The sequence below is a fragment of the Hyperoodon ampullatus genome (genome assembly GCF_949752795.1).
Source record: "Hyperoodon ampullatus genome assembly, chromosome: 1".
NCBI classification, from domain to species: Eukaryota; Metazoa; Chordata; class Mammalia; order Artiodactyla; family Ziphiidae; genus Hyperoodon; species Hyperoodon ampullatus.
This window is the reverse complement of record NC_136914.1, coordinates 152,544,043-152,560,948: the sequence shown is the minus strand read 5'-3', so window position 1 is coordinate 152,560,948 and position 16,906 is coordinate 152,544,043. Positions and strand designations below refer to the sequence as shown.

At 40.1% G+C, this 16,906-nt stretch overlaps 1 protein-coding gene across 1 annotated transcript in view; it reads left to right on the top strand.

Annotated features, from left to right (window-relative positions):
- Nucleotides 1–16,362, top strand: part of ALPK1 (alpha kinase 1) — a gene marked incomplete at both ends in the record, with an annotated part of 59,423 nt that extends 43,061 nt beyond the window's left edge. Inside the window, 9 exons of the mRNA XM_079717649.1 lie at nt 654–740; nt 1,487–1,563; nt 2,443–2,538; nt 4,422–4,526; nt 5,216–7,349; nt 9,976–10,129; nt 13,386–13,548; nt 14,812–14,998; nt 16,163–16,362. Of these exons, the coding sequence (XP_079573775.1) occupies nt 654–740; nt 1,487–1,563; nt 2,443–2,538; nt 4,422–4,526; nt 5,216–7,349; nt 9,976–10,129; nt 13,386–13,548; nt 14,812–14,998; nt 16,163–16,362 (3,203 nt within the window). The remainder of the gene's footprint in view (nt 1–653; nt 741–1,486; nt 1,564–2,442; nt 2,539–4,421; nt 4,527–5,215; nt 7,350–9,975; nt 10,130–13,385; nt 13,549–14,811; nt 14,999–16,162) is intronic.
- Between the last annotated feature and the right edge of the window lie 544 nt (nt 16,363–16,906).

The following is a 16,906-nucleotide window of genomic DNA, read 5'->3' as shown; positions in this document are numbered from 1 at the left end:
TCAACATTCAAACCAATTTTGGGTGGATGGGATGGATCCCGCCCTCCATGAGGCAACCACAAGACAGTGGGGGTGACACTGTAGTTAGTTAACCTGGGGAAGCCTCGGAGGCAATAGCATTGTGGATGAGCCCTGAAGTAGGAGCTACAGGGGGCGGAATCCCTCCCTCTAGGTAGAGGGAATGGCAAGTACAGATACCATGAAGCAGGAGACGGCTGCTATTATAAGGAACACAGTGAAGCTGCATGGCAGAGCCCAGTTGGTAAGGGGGAGAGGTGGAGACCAGGCAGGATTCAGTTCCTGTGAAGCCTCATAGGTTGCAGCAAGAAGTATGGACCTTATTCTAAATACAAAGAAGAGATTGTCTCCCGAATTTATATCACGTGTTCATTAAGGCTTCTATGAAAATCATTTTATTTCACCAGGCTATTTCTTTAATAATTCAAGGCCAGGGACTTCCCTGGAGGTCCAGTGATTAAGACTCTGTGCTCCCACTGCAGGGGGCACAGGTTCAATCCCTGGTCAGGGAACTAAGATCCCACATGCTTAGCGGTGTAGCCAAAATAAGTAAATAAATAAACATTAATTTTTTAAAAATCTAAAAAAATAATTCAAGGCCAAAAATGCTTTTGTTTTTTTCCTCTTTATTGTAGGTACCTGGCTGTATAGAAATGAAAACGACAAGGTCCTGGTGCAGTCGGTCTGCATACAGATCAGAGGGCAAATTCTGCAAAAGTTAGGTACAGTCATCCTCTCAAGGCTCATTTACCAAGTCTGGCTACAAGATTTTACTATGGACTTTTCTCATTGTATCTGGTTGATACAGTTCATCCCCACTTCCCTTAGTTTCCTTATGGAAAAGAGAATGACACTTAAGATGCCAGGAATGTTATGAACATTAACAAAACAAAATATTTTTCTGTTGAGTTTTGTTAAAGAAATTTACAGTTGTATATTATGACTGTTAACCACAGGATTCTCGGTATTATTTCTGGCATCTGGCTCTCAGCTCATTAGGACTCCGTTTGATATAGTGACACCTTATTCTAAACCCACCCTGACAGCTTACCCATTCATTCCCGGGACGGTATTCCTGAGTTTTACAACCAAAGTTTATAGGACCCTAATTATACTTTAAAATGCAAACTAATGTATTTGAAATTTAACAGAGGATGGTAATTGTTATCTTGCAAATAATGGAGAAAATTATTTCTATATTAATATATCTTATATGTACACATGTAATATATAACATTTCTTACTGTTTCTCTGTGAAAGGGAAAAATTATCTGTATTAAACCAACTGGAAAAACAGATTGCTGTTTTTCCAGCAGATTGCTATCTGCTGATTGCTGTCAATCTAATCTAGTCATATATTTTCTTAACAAAATCCAATGAATCTTCTTTCTGTATTAGTTTTTAAAGGTATTTTCTGACACAAGAGCACAGATACTAGCAGTTTGTCCCATCTCCTCCTTTTTTGCAGGCATGTGGTACGAAGCAGCAGAGTTAATATGGGTCTCAATCATAGGATATCTGACACTTCCTCAGCCAGATAAAAAGGTTGTTTGTCTAGTGCTTATTTTCTCGTTTCCTGTACTTGTCTTTGAAAGATTATCTCCTTATGGCACAATTCAGTTTATCATTTATCAATTTTATTGGTCCTATTTTTATTGATTCTACACAGGCATTGGACCAGGAACATTTGGTAACTTCCTTCTACTGTCTTGCTCATCCTCATTCACAGCTAGACGCCTGGCATATATTTAGTATTTCTATATATATTTGTAACTATTTATGCATTTATTTCTACCAATCCATTTATTTTTATTGATAACTATTTTATTATATTTTTAGCCTTTACCTAATTCCATTAGCAAAGTTGAGGTGGTCAAGTTGCTTATATGTAAAGTCATTTTTCTTGAGTTGAGTGGGAAAAGACTTTGATTAACTGTTTACGCAGCATCTTTATTCAAGAAATTGAGAAGCAACATTTGCTTTCCTACTTGATGTTTTCATTCTCTGTGACTCTGTGAGAATATTCTCCTTGTTAATTGAAGCTTTGGGTTATACATCTTCCCAAGCTGTGTCAGCAGCACTGCTGCCTACAGTCCTTTTAACAGCACAAGTGGAATGGGGTGTGGGGACTCTTGCTTGGGCCAATTCATTATGCCTAGCAGTATGGACAAGTTAGTGTTGACAATCCAGTGAAGCCCAACTAAGAAATAGCTGAGTTAGCATTACTCCCATGTCCTCAGGATGTGATGATCTTTCAAGCCTGGTGACATCCATTTGAGAAGTATCCGCAATGTCATAATAACAATAGCAATAATAATAAGCAATGGTTTATTTAGAAGGCTAATCATTGACTTTAGACCTTGAGATGAGAGCAACAATTGATTGTGAATTCCTAATCTGTGTTTTGTTTGTATTTCCTTACAGGGCATTTCCACATCACTAGGTATACTGGCAGATATCTTTGTCTCCATGAGCAGGAAAGATTATGAAAAGTTTAAAAGCAATCCTGAAATTAACTTGGTAACTATCACTTGTCAAAACCACGGTGCAGAGTGGCATCACCTGCAAAACCGTCAACATTGTTCTTGGCGCTTGGTTAGTTCTCTCTCCAGGAGTCAGGGGGCACGGTGTCTCCCCTCTTCAAGTAATGTGAGCAGTCCTGGAGACAGTTCCTGTGGTGTCCTGTTTGGCTTTATTATCCCAGCACCTAGCACAGTACCAGACCTACAGAGGGTACTGGGGAAAAAAAGGCTGATGGATGAATGAATGAATGAAATCAAAGTGATAAATGCTTTGAACCCCATGATTTCCTTTCAAATTATTACAAAATTCCGTTTCCACACTTGGGCTATCTCAATGACAAAGTAAAGGGGTAATAACTTTAAGACTTTAATTACCATCTGTTCAAATCAGAGCATCAGTCACTTGCTCAGACTCTTATCTGTGATAATAATGATTACAAATATTTGTATATTGCTTTATAATTCAAAAAGTGTGTGTATATATGTATATGTTCCACATACACCACATCTACCTATGAGGTAGGTAGAGCAAAATGTGTCAGTCCCATTTTAGAGAAAAATAAACTAAGGTCCAGAGAAACTAAGTGACCTCTGCAACTTGTACAATCAGTAAGAAAGAGAACTGGGAGCAGAAGCCAGGTCTCTAACCAGTTGGGAGCATCGCACAGACATTGACTTCTCTCCTGCACTGCACTGAAATTTAGATTTTTAACGGTATCATCAATTATTGCCTTTTTAAAAATACCAAAGCGGGACTTCCCTGGTGGCCAGTAGTTAAGAATCTGCCTGCCAGTGCAGGGGACACGGGTTCGAGCCCTGGTCCGGGAAGATCCCACATGCTGCGGAGCAACTAAGCCTGTGAGCCACAACTACTGAGCCTGCACTCTAGACCCCACGAGCCACAACTACTGAAGCCCATGTGCCTAGAGCCCGCGCACTGCAACGAAGAGTAGCCCCCGCTCACCGCAGCTAGAGAAAGCCTGCGCGCAGCAACGAGGACCCAACGCAGCCAAAAATAAATAAAATAAATACATTTATTAAAAAAAATACCAAAGCAGCAACAGTAACTGTACTCAGTACTGATTAGTGTAGCATAAGAACACATACAGCTTGCTGCTAGCAATCTGAATCTTAGCAAAATGTTGCTTTTGCTGTCAGACAGACCAAAACACAGGAAAAGGGTTATGCCCCTTGTTCAGTGAAGTTGTCTCTGAGGACTGTTTAACATTGCAAACTGCCCTTCTGCCTTGGACCTCCCCGACCTCTTCTCACTTTATTTTCCTTTGGAACACTTGCTGCCATCTCAAATACTATGCATTTTACTTATTTTGTGTATTGACTGATCTCCTCCCCTTAACAGGAAATAAGCTTATTGCAGGCTCACTGTCTGCTCTGTCCTTCATGGCTAGAACAGTGCCTGGCACATGGAGGTACTCAATACATATTTCTGGAATAAATGATTCAATCTTAATTGCTGTGAAATCGTACATTAAAGGGCTCTTTGCCAAGAACAATGCAGAAATCATCAGTGAATCTGACTGCAAAATGTGCAGAGTTCTGTGAACAAAGAGCTACACGATCCTCCAAAGAAACTTGTCTGAATTACTTTGCACAGGCAGGCAGTGTGAATGTTTGCGCACGTGAGGCCTTCTCTGCGGTACGAGTTGGGGATGGATGATGTATGGGTGTGGGTGAAAGGACAGTCCTGTCCTGGGGTCTTTTGACCCACTTACTCTTCTTGGCCCTGTTCTGAAATGGTTGTGATGAGGCGCAGGGCATGCCTCAGAATCTTGAAAGAAAAGCAAAGGAATTTTATAGCCTGTCTTTTGCTAATGGATCAATAATTGTCAACAGTACACTCGGCCTCTTGTTTTCTCACAGGGCTTGCTGAGAGAGTTTGACCACCATTTGCTGTCAGCCGCTGAAGCCTGCAAGCTGGCAGCTGCCTTCAGTCCCTATACGCCTCTCTTCGTGCTCACGGCTATGGTAAACAGTGCAGCCCTCACTGCTCCTCTCTCCAGTGACACATGTAACTGGTGGGAGAGAAGGGTCTAACCTTAAAATAGGCTTTGTGTATATCATTAGGTAATTGTGATCAGACCTCACATATGTAAAGGTTTTATCAGTCAGAGTAGTGACATCCTGGTGGGAGCTAAGTTAATACAGCTGGAGGATTGGATGTTATCTGCTCTAGAACAATGGTTCCCAAGCATGTCAGAATCACCTAAAAGCCCTTTCAAAATACATATTCTTGGGCTCTACCCTAAATCCACTAAATGTAAATCCCTGGGGTTTGTACCCAGAAACCTTTCCTTATGAAATACTGCCCGGGTGATTCAAATGCACTGAGGGGTTTGGAAGCCACTAATCTATTGTTTCGACTATTATTAAACAAATGATGTGTTTGTGTATAGCAAAATTATTATGTCCACATTCCACGTATAGACTCTGTTTGCTAAAACTAACAATAGCAACAATAACAAATTTATCGTCTTTGATCAAGAAGTATCAGGGCTACAGTAGGATGGTACCTGGTAGTTTCTGTATTTTTCCATGGCACATGTTTATTTTTTTATAATATTTCTAATGACTGTCCTCCAGGGATGAAAAGTTTTCCTTGATTCACCTCCACTTTCCAATTCAGTGTCTGATTTTGTATTTGGTATTTTCCTCAGAATATTCGTGGCACATGCCTGTTGTCATATAGTAGTTCCAGTGACTGTCCTCCAGGAATGAAAAGTTCATATCTGTGTGAAGCCAAAGAGGCCTTTGAAATTGGCCTCCTTACCAAGAAATGTGATGAACCAGTTACTGGAAAACAGGAACTCCATAGTTTTCTCAAAGCTGCTTTCGGTCTCACCACGGTGCACCAGAGGCTCTATGGGGAGATGGACATGGTCCACACAGCAAGTCAGCTCTGTAGTGAAGCTATGGGAAAGCTGTATACTTTCAGTACTTCCTCCAGAAGTCAGGAGAGAGAAGCTGTCTCTCAGGAAATCATGTCTTGTATCACCAGGGTGAAGGAACAGTTACAAGTTCAAAGCTTCTCAAATTTAGATGACAAGTCTTATGTTCCAGAGGGTTTCAAGTGTGGGTTGGAGAAACCCATCTTGCATGGGCAAGTGGATTTCCAAAAAATTCTTGAAACCTATTCACAGCACCACACTTCAGTGTGTGAAATATTTGAAAGCACTTGTGGAAACAACAAAAATAAACAGAAAGGTACAAAAACAGGAGTCTGTATCACTGATCTAAAAACAGAAACAAAAAACATAGATACTGTGAGTACTACTGAGGACAAGCCACGTTTTGAAAAAGGCATGGTAATATCTTCCTGCCAAATGGCTAAGAATGGTTGGGAGAAACTCAGGAGGGTAGGAAGGAGAAACTGGGCCAGTTCTGATGCATTTCGAGTCTCCGTGGATGAAGATGTGGAGACTGAGGCTGAGTCAACAGACCATGGCAGTGGTGGGGGAGCTGTTTTGAACAAGTCTCTGAGCGACAGCCAGAGCTCCAGTTCTTGGAGCAAGTTACCAGGGTGTAGTTCTTCTACAAGCTGGGAGGAAGTGAATTACCATGTTGGTGATATGTCAGCCAGAAGAGAGCCTAGCAAGGAAGAACATCATGTGGACACTCAGTGTTCCACTGCCCTGGCAGAAGAACTGGAGATCGATGTGGGAAGCAGAGCTGTACATCCACTGTCTTCAGAGCTTCATGTTTTCTCTCTCCAGGTGTCCAGGGATGACAGTTTAGAGTCTTCTCAAAGTCAACTACACAAGCCCATGCCCTTGACAACTTTTCCTGCTTATAACACAACAGGCACTTTGTTGGCCTCAGGTGCAGGGCTGTTAAAAGGAGCTCCAGAAGGTATGTGGGAAGCCGGAAATGTGGGGTCCAGAAATACTTCTGCTCATTCCAGACCCTCATTTGGTTCTGCTTCTTGGCCTTCTGATTCTAGTTGGCCCAAGAACATGGCCACATATCCTTCGATCCAAGAAGAAGAAACCTTTGAAATAATTGATAAGTTTCCAGAAATCAACTGTAACGCCAAAGACAGGCATGAAGAAGAGAAGAGAGAAGAAATCAAAGGAGACACAGGTCCCACATTTAAAGATAGCCCCTGCTGGGTTGACCCAGAAGAAGAAACAGCAGAGAGAGCAGAAGATGTGCCCGTAGACTTCCACATAGTTGTGGACGAGCCTCTGGGCAAAAGTTCCATGATAGCATGTAGCACTTTCACTCCTCATTGGCTTGTTCAAAATCTTGACTCAGGGAAAAGTGGTGGCTCAGTCAAAGAACATGGTGTTGACCCTGATGCCTCCACGGTGGATGAGGAGAGCCAGCTGCTGGACAGCACAGATGTTCACGCCACAAGCACACATGGCTCTCACAGACCATGTGCTCTGAGGCAACTGCGTGGTCAGGGAACCCAGATCCCCAATTCCTTGGTAAGTGGTAACACTTCCATCCCTGTCCTCAGCGAGGACTGCACTACCACAGAGGAAGCAAATGAACCTGGAAACCTGCTAAACTGCAGCCAGAGCTCCAGCTCGTCCTTGGCATGGTGGTTGGAATCACCCGCAATTTCCAGTGGTTCTTCTGAGGGAGAAAACCCATGGTCCTTTCTGAATTCCAGTGGAAGTTCTTTTGTTTCATTGCCAGGAATGACAACGCAAAAGATCCTTAAGGCTCGCACCCTGCAGCCTGATGACTTTGAAAAACTCTTGGCAGGGGTGAGGCATGATTGGCTGTTCCAGAGACTGGAGAATACAGGAGTTTTTAAGTCCAGGCAACTCCATGGAGCACATAGTAAGTACAGCCTTTCAGGAAGCATCTCTGCATGTTCAGGGCCCTCTGGAGCTCTTGTTATGTAGATCACTTAAAGCTCATGAAAGATATCGACCCCTGTTATGCTTTGTGAATACATAGAAACGTGTAGTTCAGGGACCTTCTTCCCTGCTATAAAGACACACAAGGCAGTAAGGGAGAATCTTACAGGACTCGGGAGCAGTCATCAGTCAGGGCTTAAAACAGCTCTGGATGCCATATACACTCTGCATTTGTCTCCTCCACTGATTCTCATTACCAACCAGCTGATTTTTCTCTATTTTTCCCATTCAAATCCTAGGGAGATGGGGTTTGACCTAGTTACACATCATCCTTCTAGTGGGCAGAGATTTTCACACCTGTCCTAAGTGGTTTCTTGCCAGTCAATGGATTGATCAGGTACAATTAGCAACTGCTTCCTGCTTAAGGAACAGCGCAAGGTCTCTTCCCCTAGCAGGAAACCTCGGTTGGGGCCACCCAGCCATCAGCATGTCCAAAACAGCTTAGAAGTGGTAGAGAAGCTGGGACGAAGACAAAAGAAGGTTCTTCTCTTAGCCCAGAGGATCACATTGTAATGCCCTCCAAGGTACTGAAGAATTATTTGAATGAGAAAAAAAAAAACTATTGTAAAATGCATTTCAGAGGAAACAAACTACGTAGATTGCTGAGCACTGGATACTAAAGTAGTAGTTCTCAACACTGGTATCACATGAGAATCTCCCAAGAGGCTTTTTTTTTTTTTTTTTTTTTTAAGGCTGCCTTGGGTCTTCATTGCTGCACGTGGGCTTTCTCTAGTTGCGGCGAGCGAGGGCTACTCTTCATTGTGGTGCACAGGCTTCTCATTGTGGTGGCTTCTCTTGTTGTGGAGCACGGGCTGTAGAGGTGCAGACTTCAGTAGTTGTCGCGGGCTTAGTTGCTCTGCAGCATGTGGGATCTTCCCAGACCACGGCTCGAACCTGTGTCCCCTGCATTGGCAGCCGGATTCTTAACCACTGCGCCACCAGGGAAGTCCTGAGAATCTCCCAAGAGGCTTTTTAGCTTTTTTAAACTTCCAGTGCCTCACCCCAAAGATTCCAGTCTAATGGGTCTGTGACATGATCCAGGCATCCTTATTTTTTAAGAGCTCCCCAGTGACTTTGTGTAAAGCCAATGTAAAGAACTTCTGTTTCAAAGTATTTCAGTGTTTTGCCTGCCACCTTGAAGTCAGACTAAAAGATCAGGTTGTTGCCAAAAGAAGCAAAATTTTCTAATAATAGGGTTTCCCTGCTTACTGTGAGATTCTGCAATTTCAAAATCACATTTCTGAGAGTTAGGTAGCTGCCTGCCTTATTGCTTTGTCTGTGTGCCAATTTATGGGTGAAAAAACACATTGGAGGAAGCAAGGCCCAAAGTTGAAAAAACTGAACAAGTTATGCATTCTCTCCTTGCTTCTTCCCTCAGTTCACTGCCCTTTCTATGTGTGTGTGCAAGCAGCTCACCTTCCATTTCCTTCCCCAGCTTCTCTGATTGAGTCACCCAACCGCGATCACCATCTCCCCCAATCCTGTCATCTCCCTTCCCGATCCCAGACCTGTGAGTTTATCTCACTTTAAGTATTTTCTCTCCCGAGTCTCCTGATCATTTACCCTTTATCACAACCTAGACACTGGAAGTCTTTGTTCACTTCACTTTAACTTGGATCCCAAAATGTTGCATTTCTTCCTTAGGGTTCATGTTGGTCTTCCCCCTTAAAGAGATGTTTTCTTGCTAGCATTGGTCTTCCTTTCTTTAAGGTGGAAACAACCCTTACTTTTTCCTCTTATCTTTTCCTTTTTCAGTTGAGTTTGCATCTTTGTACAGTAGCTATATTTTCTCAGTAGTTCCTGGACTTTCCCAACTTAAACAAAATATGTAAGAGAAAACTAGCATGCACTTTCATATGCAATCTAGGATTCCTGGAGTTGCCAGGAGCCTTTGGGGTAGAATTATTCAATTTATTTCTATCTGCATGATCTGGCATAGGTAGCAGCTTCTATTATTTGAGGTCCCCAGATAATTAGAAGAAGATGCACACACGTATCACTTGTTCCAAGATGGTCTCCGGGATTTTGCTGTTTAAAAAGCCCTTTTGGGCTTCCCTGGTGGCGCAGTGGTTGAGGGTCCACCTGCCAATGCAGGGGACACGGGTTCGTGCCCCGGTCCGGGAGGATCCCACATGCCACTGAGCAGCTGGGCCTGTGAGCCACGGCCGCTGGGCCTGCGCATCTGGAGCCTGTGCTCCGCAACGGGAGAGGCCACAACAGTGAGAGGCCTGCGTACCGCAAAAAAAAAAAAAAAAGCCCTTTTATTTTCCATTACTTTCATACAGAAGCTCTGACCTTAATACGTTGCTATCACAAACAAGATTTTGTGAACCAAAGGCTATTCTTCATTGTAATTTCTCAGGCTTTACCTTTTTATCGTACTTCACTAACTTTTTAGTAATAGTCATAGAAGAGGATAAAGTTTGAGAAAATATATTAAAAAGTTGAATATTTCAAATGAGCTGAACTGGGACCTGTGTTACCTCAATTTTATCCATGAATTGTAAGATCTTTTTGAAAAATATTCATCTTACCTTTTTTTCAAGGTGCTCTTTTGTTAAAATATTCCAAGAAATCTGAACTGTGGACAGCCCAGGAAACTGTTGTATATTTGGGGGACTACCTGAATGTGAAGAAGAAAGGCAGACAAAGGAATGCATTTTGGGTACATCATCTTCATCAAGAAGAAACTCTGGGGAGGTATTGCTTAAAAGCACCTATATCATTAATGTAAAAAGGGCCAATTTTTCCCTTCTGTTAAGTAATTGTTTATGAGACTTTGAAAGGGCTGAAAAACTGGCTAAAATGTATGTTTTCAGAATTCAACTCCTTTTTCCTCCTCCTCATTAGTTAACTAATAACAGTTATCATATATGGAGGACCCACATTATGTCAGCCATTGGGCTGGATGTTTTATATACATGATTTCAAACACATTAGGGAACATTAAACCCCATTGTACAGATAAGAAAAATAGTGTTCCTGGCTATATGACAGGCCACAGAGTCTTAAACACTGTCACTAAAAATGCTGGCAAGAAAGGCTAAACTATGCAAGCCATACTTCTAAGTAAATGGGTGAGCCTGCAAAAAAAGTCAGAAAAATCCTCTAAGGCCAGGGTTGAAGCATATCCAGGGATATAAGTGAATACTGAATCCTTAAGACACCCTCCACAGAAGTTTTGGGCAGGGGAGGGATGAGAGAGCAGCTAGTGACAGAAGTTACACATGGAAGGGGATGAGTTTAGAGACCACGGATATATATATATATATATATATATATATATATATATATATATATATATATATTTCCCCCCCCCAGTTGGAGTATAGTTCCTTTACAATATTGTGTTAGTTTCTACTGTACAGCAAAGTGAATCAGCTATACGTATACATATATCCCCTCTTTTTTGGATTTCCTTCTCACTTAGGTCACTACAGGGCACTGAGTAGAGTTCCCTATGCTGTACTGTAGGTTCTCATTAGTTGTCTATTTTATACATAGTATCAATAGTGTATATATGTCAATCCCGATCTCCCAATTCATCCCACCGCCCCCCCTTGCTATCCGTTTGTTCTCTGCGTCTGTGTCTCTATTTCTGCTTTGTAAATAAGATCGTCTATACCAATTTTTTCAGATTCCGCATATATGCATTAATATACGATATTTGTTTTTCTCTTTCTGACTTCCTTCATTCCATATGACAGTCTCTAGGTCCATCCATAGAGACCACCGATATAAAGCAGGGACGCAGGAATGGCTACATGCTCAAAAATAGGTTATTTAAAGAAATGCCACCCCCACTGAGGCAAATAACCTGGAAAGTTTTTTGTTTGGCCTTAGTTCTTGATGACAACTTTAAGCAAAAACTCACCTGAAAATTAGTGATGACAGGTGGTACTCATTGGGTTTAAGGCCTAATTTTATACCGTGTGTATTTTAAAGGACCTATAGGCAAGACTTTTAATTTAATGTAGACCTTGATCTTTAGCCAAATCCAAAAAATGTAAGAAATAAATAGGAAGAGAAAAAAAGAGAGAAATTGGATGACTCTTAAATAGTAGAAATACATTTCTTGAAAAGGTTGTTGATGATAATAATAATAATAGTAAACATGTACATTTCTTACTACTTCCCAAGCCCTGTTTTAAGTCATTGATATACTAATTTAATTAATCTTCAAAAAACCCTATTATTATCCCCATCTTACAGATGAGGGAACTGAGACACAGAGATGTTAAGAAATCTGCACCAATTCACACGTCAAAGTGATGAAGCCAGGTGTTACGGGTATAATTGTGTCCCTCCAACCCCAGATTCAAGTTGACGTTATAACCCCATGTACCTCAGACTGTGATCTTATTTGGAAATGGAGTCATTGCAGATGTAATTAGTTAAGATGAGTTCATACTGGAGTAGGATAGGCCCATCATCCACTATGACTGGTATCCTTATAAAAAGAGGAAATTTGGAGATAGACACACACAGGGAGAATGCATGTGAAAATTGTAGTTACACTGCCACCAAGCAGGAACTATCAGAAGCCAGGAGAGAGGCCTGGAAAAGATCCTTCCCTAATGCCTTCAGAGGGAGCATGGCTCTGTTGACACCTTGATCTTAGACTTACAGACTCTAGAACTGTGAGAAAAATCAGTTTCTGTTGTTTAAGCCACCCACGTTGTGGCACTTTCTTACAGCAGTCCTAAGCAACTAATATACCAGGATACATGATAGGAGGATCTGAGATGGGAAATAAAAGAGAGAAGAAGAGACAGGGAAGATGGAGTGAAAGGGTCTAACATACATCTGACCAGAAAAAGATAACAGAGCAAATAGAAAAGAATTACTATTTTAATAGATGATTTCTGACAATTTTCCAGAACTGCCAAAATATACTAATCTTCAAATACAGCAATCACAATGAATCCCAAGTAGGATAAAAAGTGTTGTGCACATAATGGAAAACAAGTATTTGTACAGATGAAGTAATTATAAAAGGAAAGGGTAGAGGAAATCTTCAGATTGATTAGTTGACCTAATATAAGGTCATGCTGCAGGGAGTGAAAGATCTGCTTCCAGAGTCCATGCACTTTCCAGTACCCATGCTGGCTCCCTTGACTTACCAAAGAAGTCTGGTGAACTGCTACACTAAGTGGACACTTTCTCTTTAAAATCAGTATCATCTGGGGTCAATGTATTAGGATTCTCCAGAAACAGAAAACCAGTGAGGTATATGAGTGTGCATGTGTGTGTGTGTGTGTGTGTGTATACATATATATATATATATATATATACACACACATATATATACATATATATAAAGATTTATTTTTAGGAATTGACTCCCATAATTATGGAGGCTAGCAAGTCTCAGCATCTATAATTGGCAAGCTGGAGATCCAAGAGAGCTGATGATATTTAGTTCCAGTCCAAAGGCCAGCAAGCTTGAGACCCAAGAGGAGATGATGTTTCAGTTCAAGTCCCAGAGCAGGAAAAGATCAGTGTCCCAGCTCAGAAGCAGTCAGGCAAGAATTCTCTCTGTTACTTGAAAGAAGGTCAGCCTTTTGTTCCATTTGTCCCTTCAACTGGATGAGACCCACTCACATTAGGGAGGGCAACCTACTTTACTCAGTCTATTGATTTAAATGTTAAACTCATCCAAAAACACCCTCACAGAAACACCCAGAATAATGTTTGACCAAATATTTGGGCACCCTGTGGACAAATCAAGTTGACACATAGACTTAACCATCAGTCAGCTAGTATGAATTATGTTCCACTGTTCAGGTGGCTCTTACAAAATTATTTGAGTCATGAGATAAGATAACATTAACAATCTAAGGCGGAGAAAGAGTAACATCTTTCAAGCATTTTTGCATATCTCTCTTGATCTCTTCTTTCTTACTGTATAGTAGGATCACTTTGCATTTCTTTGTGTGGTTTTTTCCATTCACAGATATGTTGGGAAAGAATATAAGGAGCAGAAGGGGCTCTGGCACCACTTCATTGATGTGGAGAGGCAGATGACTGCACAGCACTATGTGACAGAATTTAACAAGAGACTTTATGACCAAAATATCCATACACAGATATTCTACATACCATCCTCAATATTACTGGTAAGATTAAAGAAATCAAGAGTTTGATTAAGCAGGACTGTAAATATATATTAGTTTAGATTTCTATTGCCAACCTACCATTCATCTACCACCACGATCATTCTGGTAAAATTCAATAAACTCAGTTACCAGCTTCCTTCATCTACTTCATCTGCTTCAACTACTTGTAAGATATGTAAGAAATATGACCCTCTGTACCCTGATGCATCATTTGGATCCTTCAAGTCACATTTGAAGATCTGTTGATCCTGGTACCTGGTCCCTCATGGTCGAGTTAGCATTTTTAGTATAGTTTTCCTTTGTGTTGTCTTTGTACTTTTAGAGAGAGAGAGGGGACCCTAAAGATCATATCTAATACAAATTATTCCCTCAACATGATGCATAAATCCTGTTCATATTCATTGACCCCCACCCCTTGCAATCAAGTGATAACTAAGCCATAGCTTAAACACCTTCAGTAAGAAAAAAATAATTATTGTTTTTTTTACTTTAAATAATTCCAGTTGTTAGGAAGTTGGCCCAGATCTGTCATCTTCTAATTTCTACCAGGATTGTAGCTCTCCCCTCTTGGACCATTGAGACCAATCCCTCTTCACTATGATATCTGTTTAAATATGCAAAGGCACCCATCCCCACTGACATTTCTCTTCTTTGGATTAAGAATACCCTGCTTCCCCAAAGATGCTGGATCTTAGCACATTTACACCCTAAAGAATTTTTTTTTTACTTTGGCCAGAGATATTTTTAGACCCATATTTTATTACTTATTTAATAATAGCTATTATCTATTTTGCAATTGCTTTATGTGAAGCACTATGCTGGGCATTTAACAAACAAACATTAACCTTTGAAACAATATAGATCTACAGTCTACAAAATAGATCACATTGCACAAAAATGTTTGAGCTGATATTCCAACCCAGAGTCACAGTGCATGATCTAGCTACATGCCCTGGCAAGCCAGCCCCCTAGGATAGGTCACTTCATGGACTAATTTTTACTTGCACTTTTTAATAAAAGAATAATAAAAATTCTGGGTTCCATTATATGCCACATACATGTTAAGCACTTTACATGCATGGTCTCATATAATCCTTTTAATGGTCTTATAGCTATTATTACACCCACTTTACAAATAAGGAAACCAAAATCTAGAGAAGTAATAGTGCTCCTAAGTGGCAAAGCCTGGGTTCAAATTGAAATCTGACCTCAAAGACCATGGCCTTCACCATTGTTATACTGTCTCCCATTTCTACTTTTCAGATTTTAGAGGGCAAGACAATAAAAGGATGTGTCAGTGTGGAACCTTACATACTGGGAGAATTTGTAAAATTGTCAAATAACACGAAAGTGGTGAAAACAGAATACAAAGCCACAGAATATGGCTTGGCTTACGGCCACTTTTCTTATGAGTTTTCCAATCATAGAGATGTTGTGGTCGATTTACAAGGTATGTGAAACTGGGAATTATTTTTTTATTTTTAGTATTAGTTATATGTAAATGTGAGGTTTTGTAACTAGCTCTACTAATCATTATTTAATAAATAGATTGTTCAGTGCATAGGCTACTATTTGGAATTAAATTAATCAATTTTGCTGTATATAGCAAATGATGCCTAGAAAAAATGTTTAAAGCTTTCTACAAGTGTCTAAGGTGTCAAATAATCAGTGAGAAGATCTGGCTCACATTCTCTTGGGCTTCATTGTAAAGCAAATCCGTAACAGCTTTTTAAAAAATTTCACTCAAGTGGATTTGAGTGAGGTAGGTTTCTTATGACTGCATGTTTTAATGTGTCAAAGTCTTTCCACACTTTCTTTCCTCTAGCTCTTTACCTTTATTACAGGTGTGATACTGGGTTTCATAATTGGAATCATTATGGAACAGAAAGCTGTGTGTACTTGAATCTAACTTCCTTTAAAATCCACATTAACATTTAAATTTTGTTTCAGTTTGGTATTTTATTTATCAGAATTATTAGCCATTATTCTATACTTCATTTAAATGATAAATGAGTTTTATTATAATTATTTCTAGTAAAGATTCTATGACCATCCTTCAAGATCTTTTCTATCCCCCTTCCATAGCATTTATCATCACTCTGTTATATTACATATTTTACTTACATTGTTTATTAATCTGTCCCCCTTCACAAGAATGTTACACAAATGAGTACAGAGATTTTTTACTAACTTGTTCACTGTTGTATCTCCGGCACCCAAAACAGAGTTTTATACAATGTGTACACTCAATAAATATTTGTTAAATGAACAGAGGAATGTATAAATTAATGAGTGAAGCATTAAAGAAACTTCTGAATCATGAAAATATTGTGATTTAATAATTATACTAAGTGCATGTTACTGCTCTCTAATTCCTGGGTCTGGTATGTCATATTTGACAAATTTAATTACCCAATATTTAATTATTCTTCTTAAAGCAATAATTGGAATATGCAACACCAAATCCCTTAACAGAAATTTATTTATCATAAACCAGAGGATGACCAGGTTTTTAAAGTGTCTTGTATATATTATACATATATATTTTTTTCAGAAACACTTTACTGACATTTATAGAGGATTTAATTCTCAGACATATGTATTTCTCTTTTAGGTTGGGTGACTGGTAATGGAAAAGGGCTCATCTACCTCACAGACCCCCAGATTCACTCTGTTGATCAGAAAGATGTCACTACCAATTTTGGAAAGAGAGGAATTTTTTACTTCTTTAATAACCAGCATGTGGAATGTAATGAAATATGCCATCGTCTTTCTTTGACAAGACCTTCAATTGAGAAACCAAATAACTCATAGACCATCTAGAGTGATAATGACTGCTTAGTGCTGCTCACCAATGCCAGGCTCTCCCCTCCTTCCAGGGACACCAATTATGGCACAGCCTGGTCCCTTGGGTTTAGGTGGGAATATGGGACTGGTTCCGGCCAATGATTTGTGAGAGGAGTTGATGAGTATCACTTTCAGGCCCATATTAAATTGCCAGGGCAACACCAGGGCAGAGTCTCTTTCCCTCTGCGCAATTACCAAGAGTAAACCAGGAGATAGCTGCTCATCAGCATAAGTCCTGCAATGAGGAAATCACAGGAAAAAGCCCCACTGACCCACGATGGACAGAAAACACATATGAGAAATAAACTTTTCTGGCTTAAGCCATGGAAATTTTGGAGCTTTTGTCACTGTCCATCAAGACTGATACTATTGGTGTTTTTCTTATTGATTTTGGAGTTCTTTATTTATATATTAAAGAATTCAGGCCTTTGTGATATGCGTTCCAATTTTTTTGTTTGTCTTTTGACTTTGTATGAACCTTTTTTCCATGCAGAATTTGTTTTATACACTT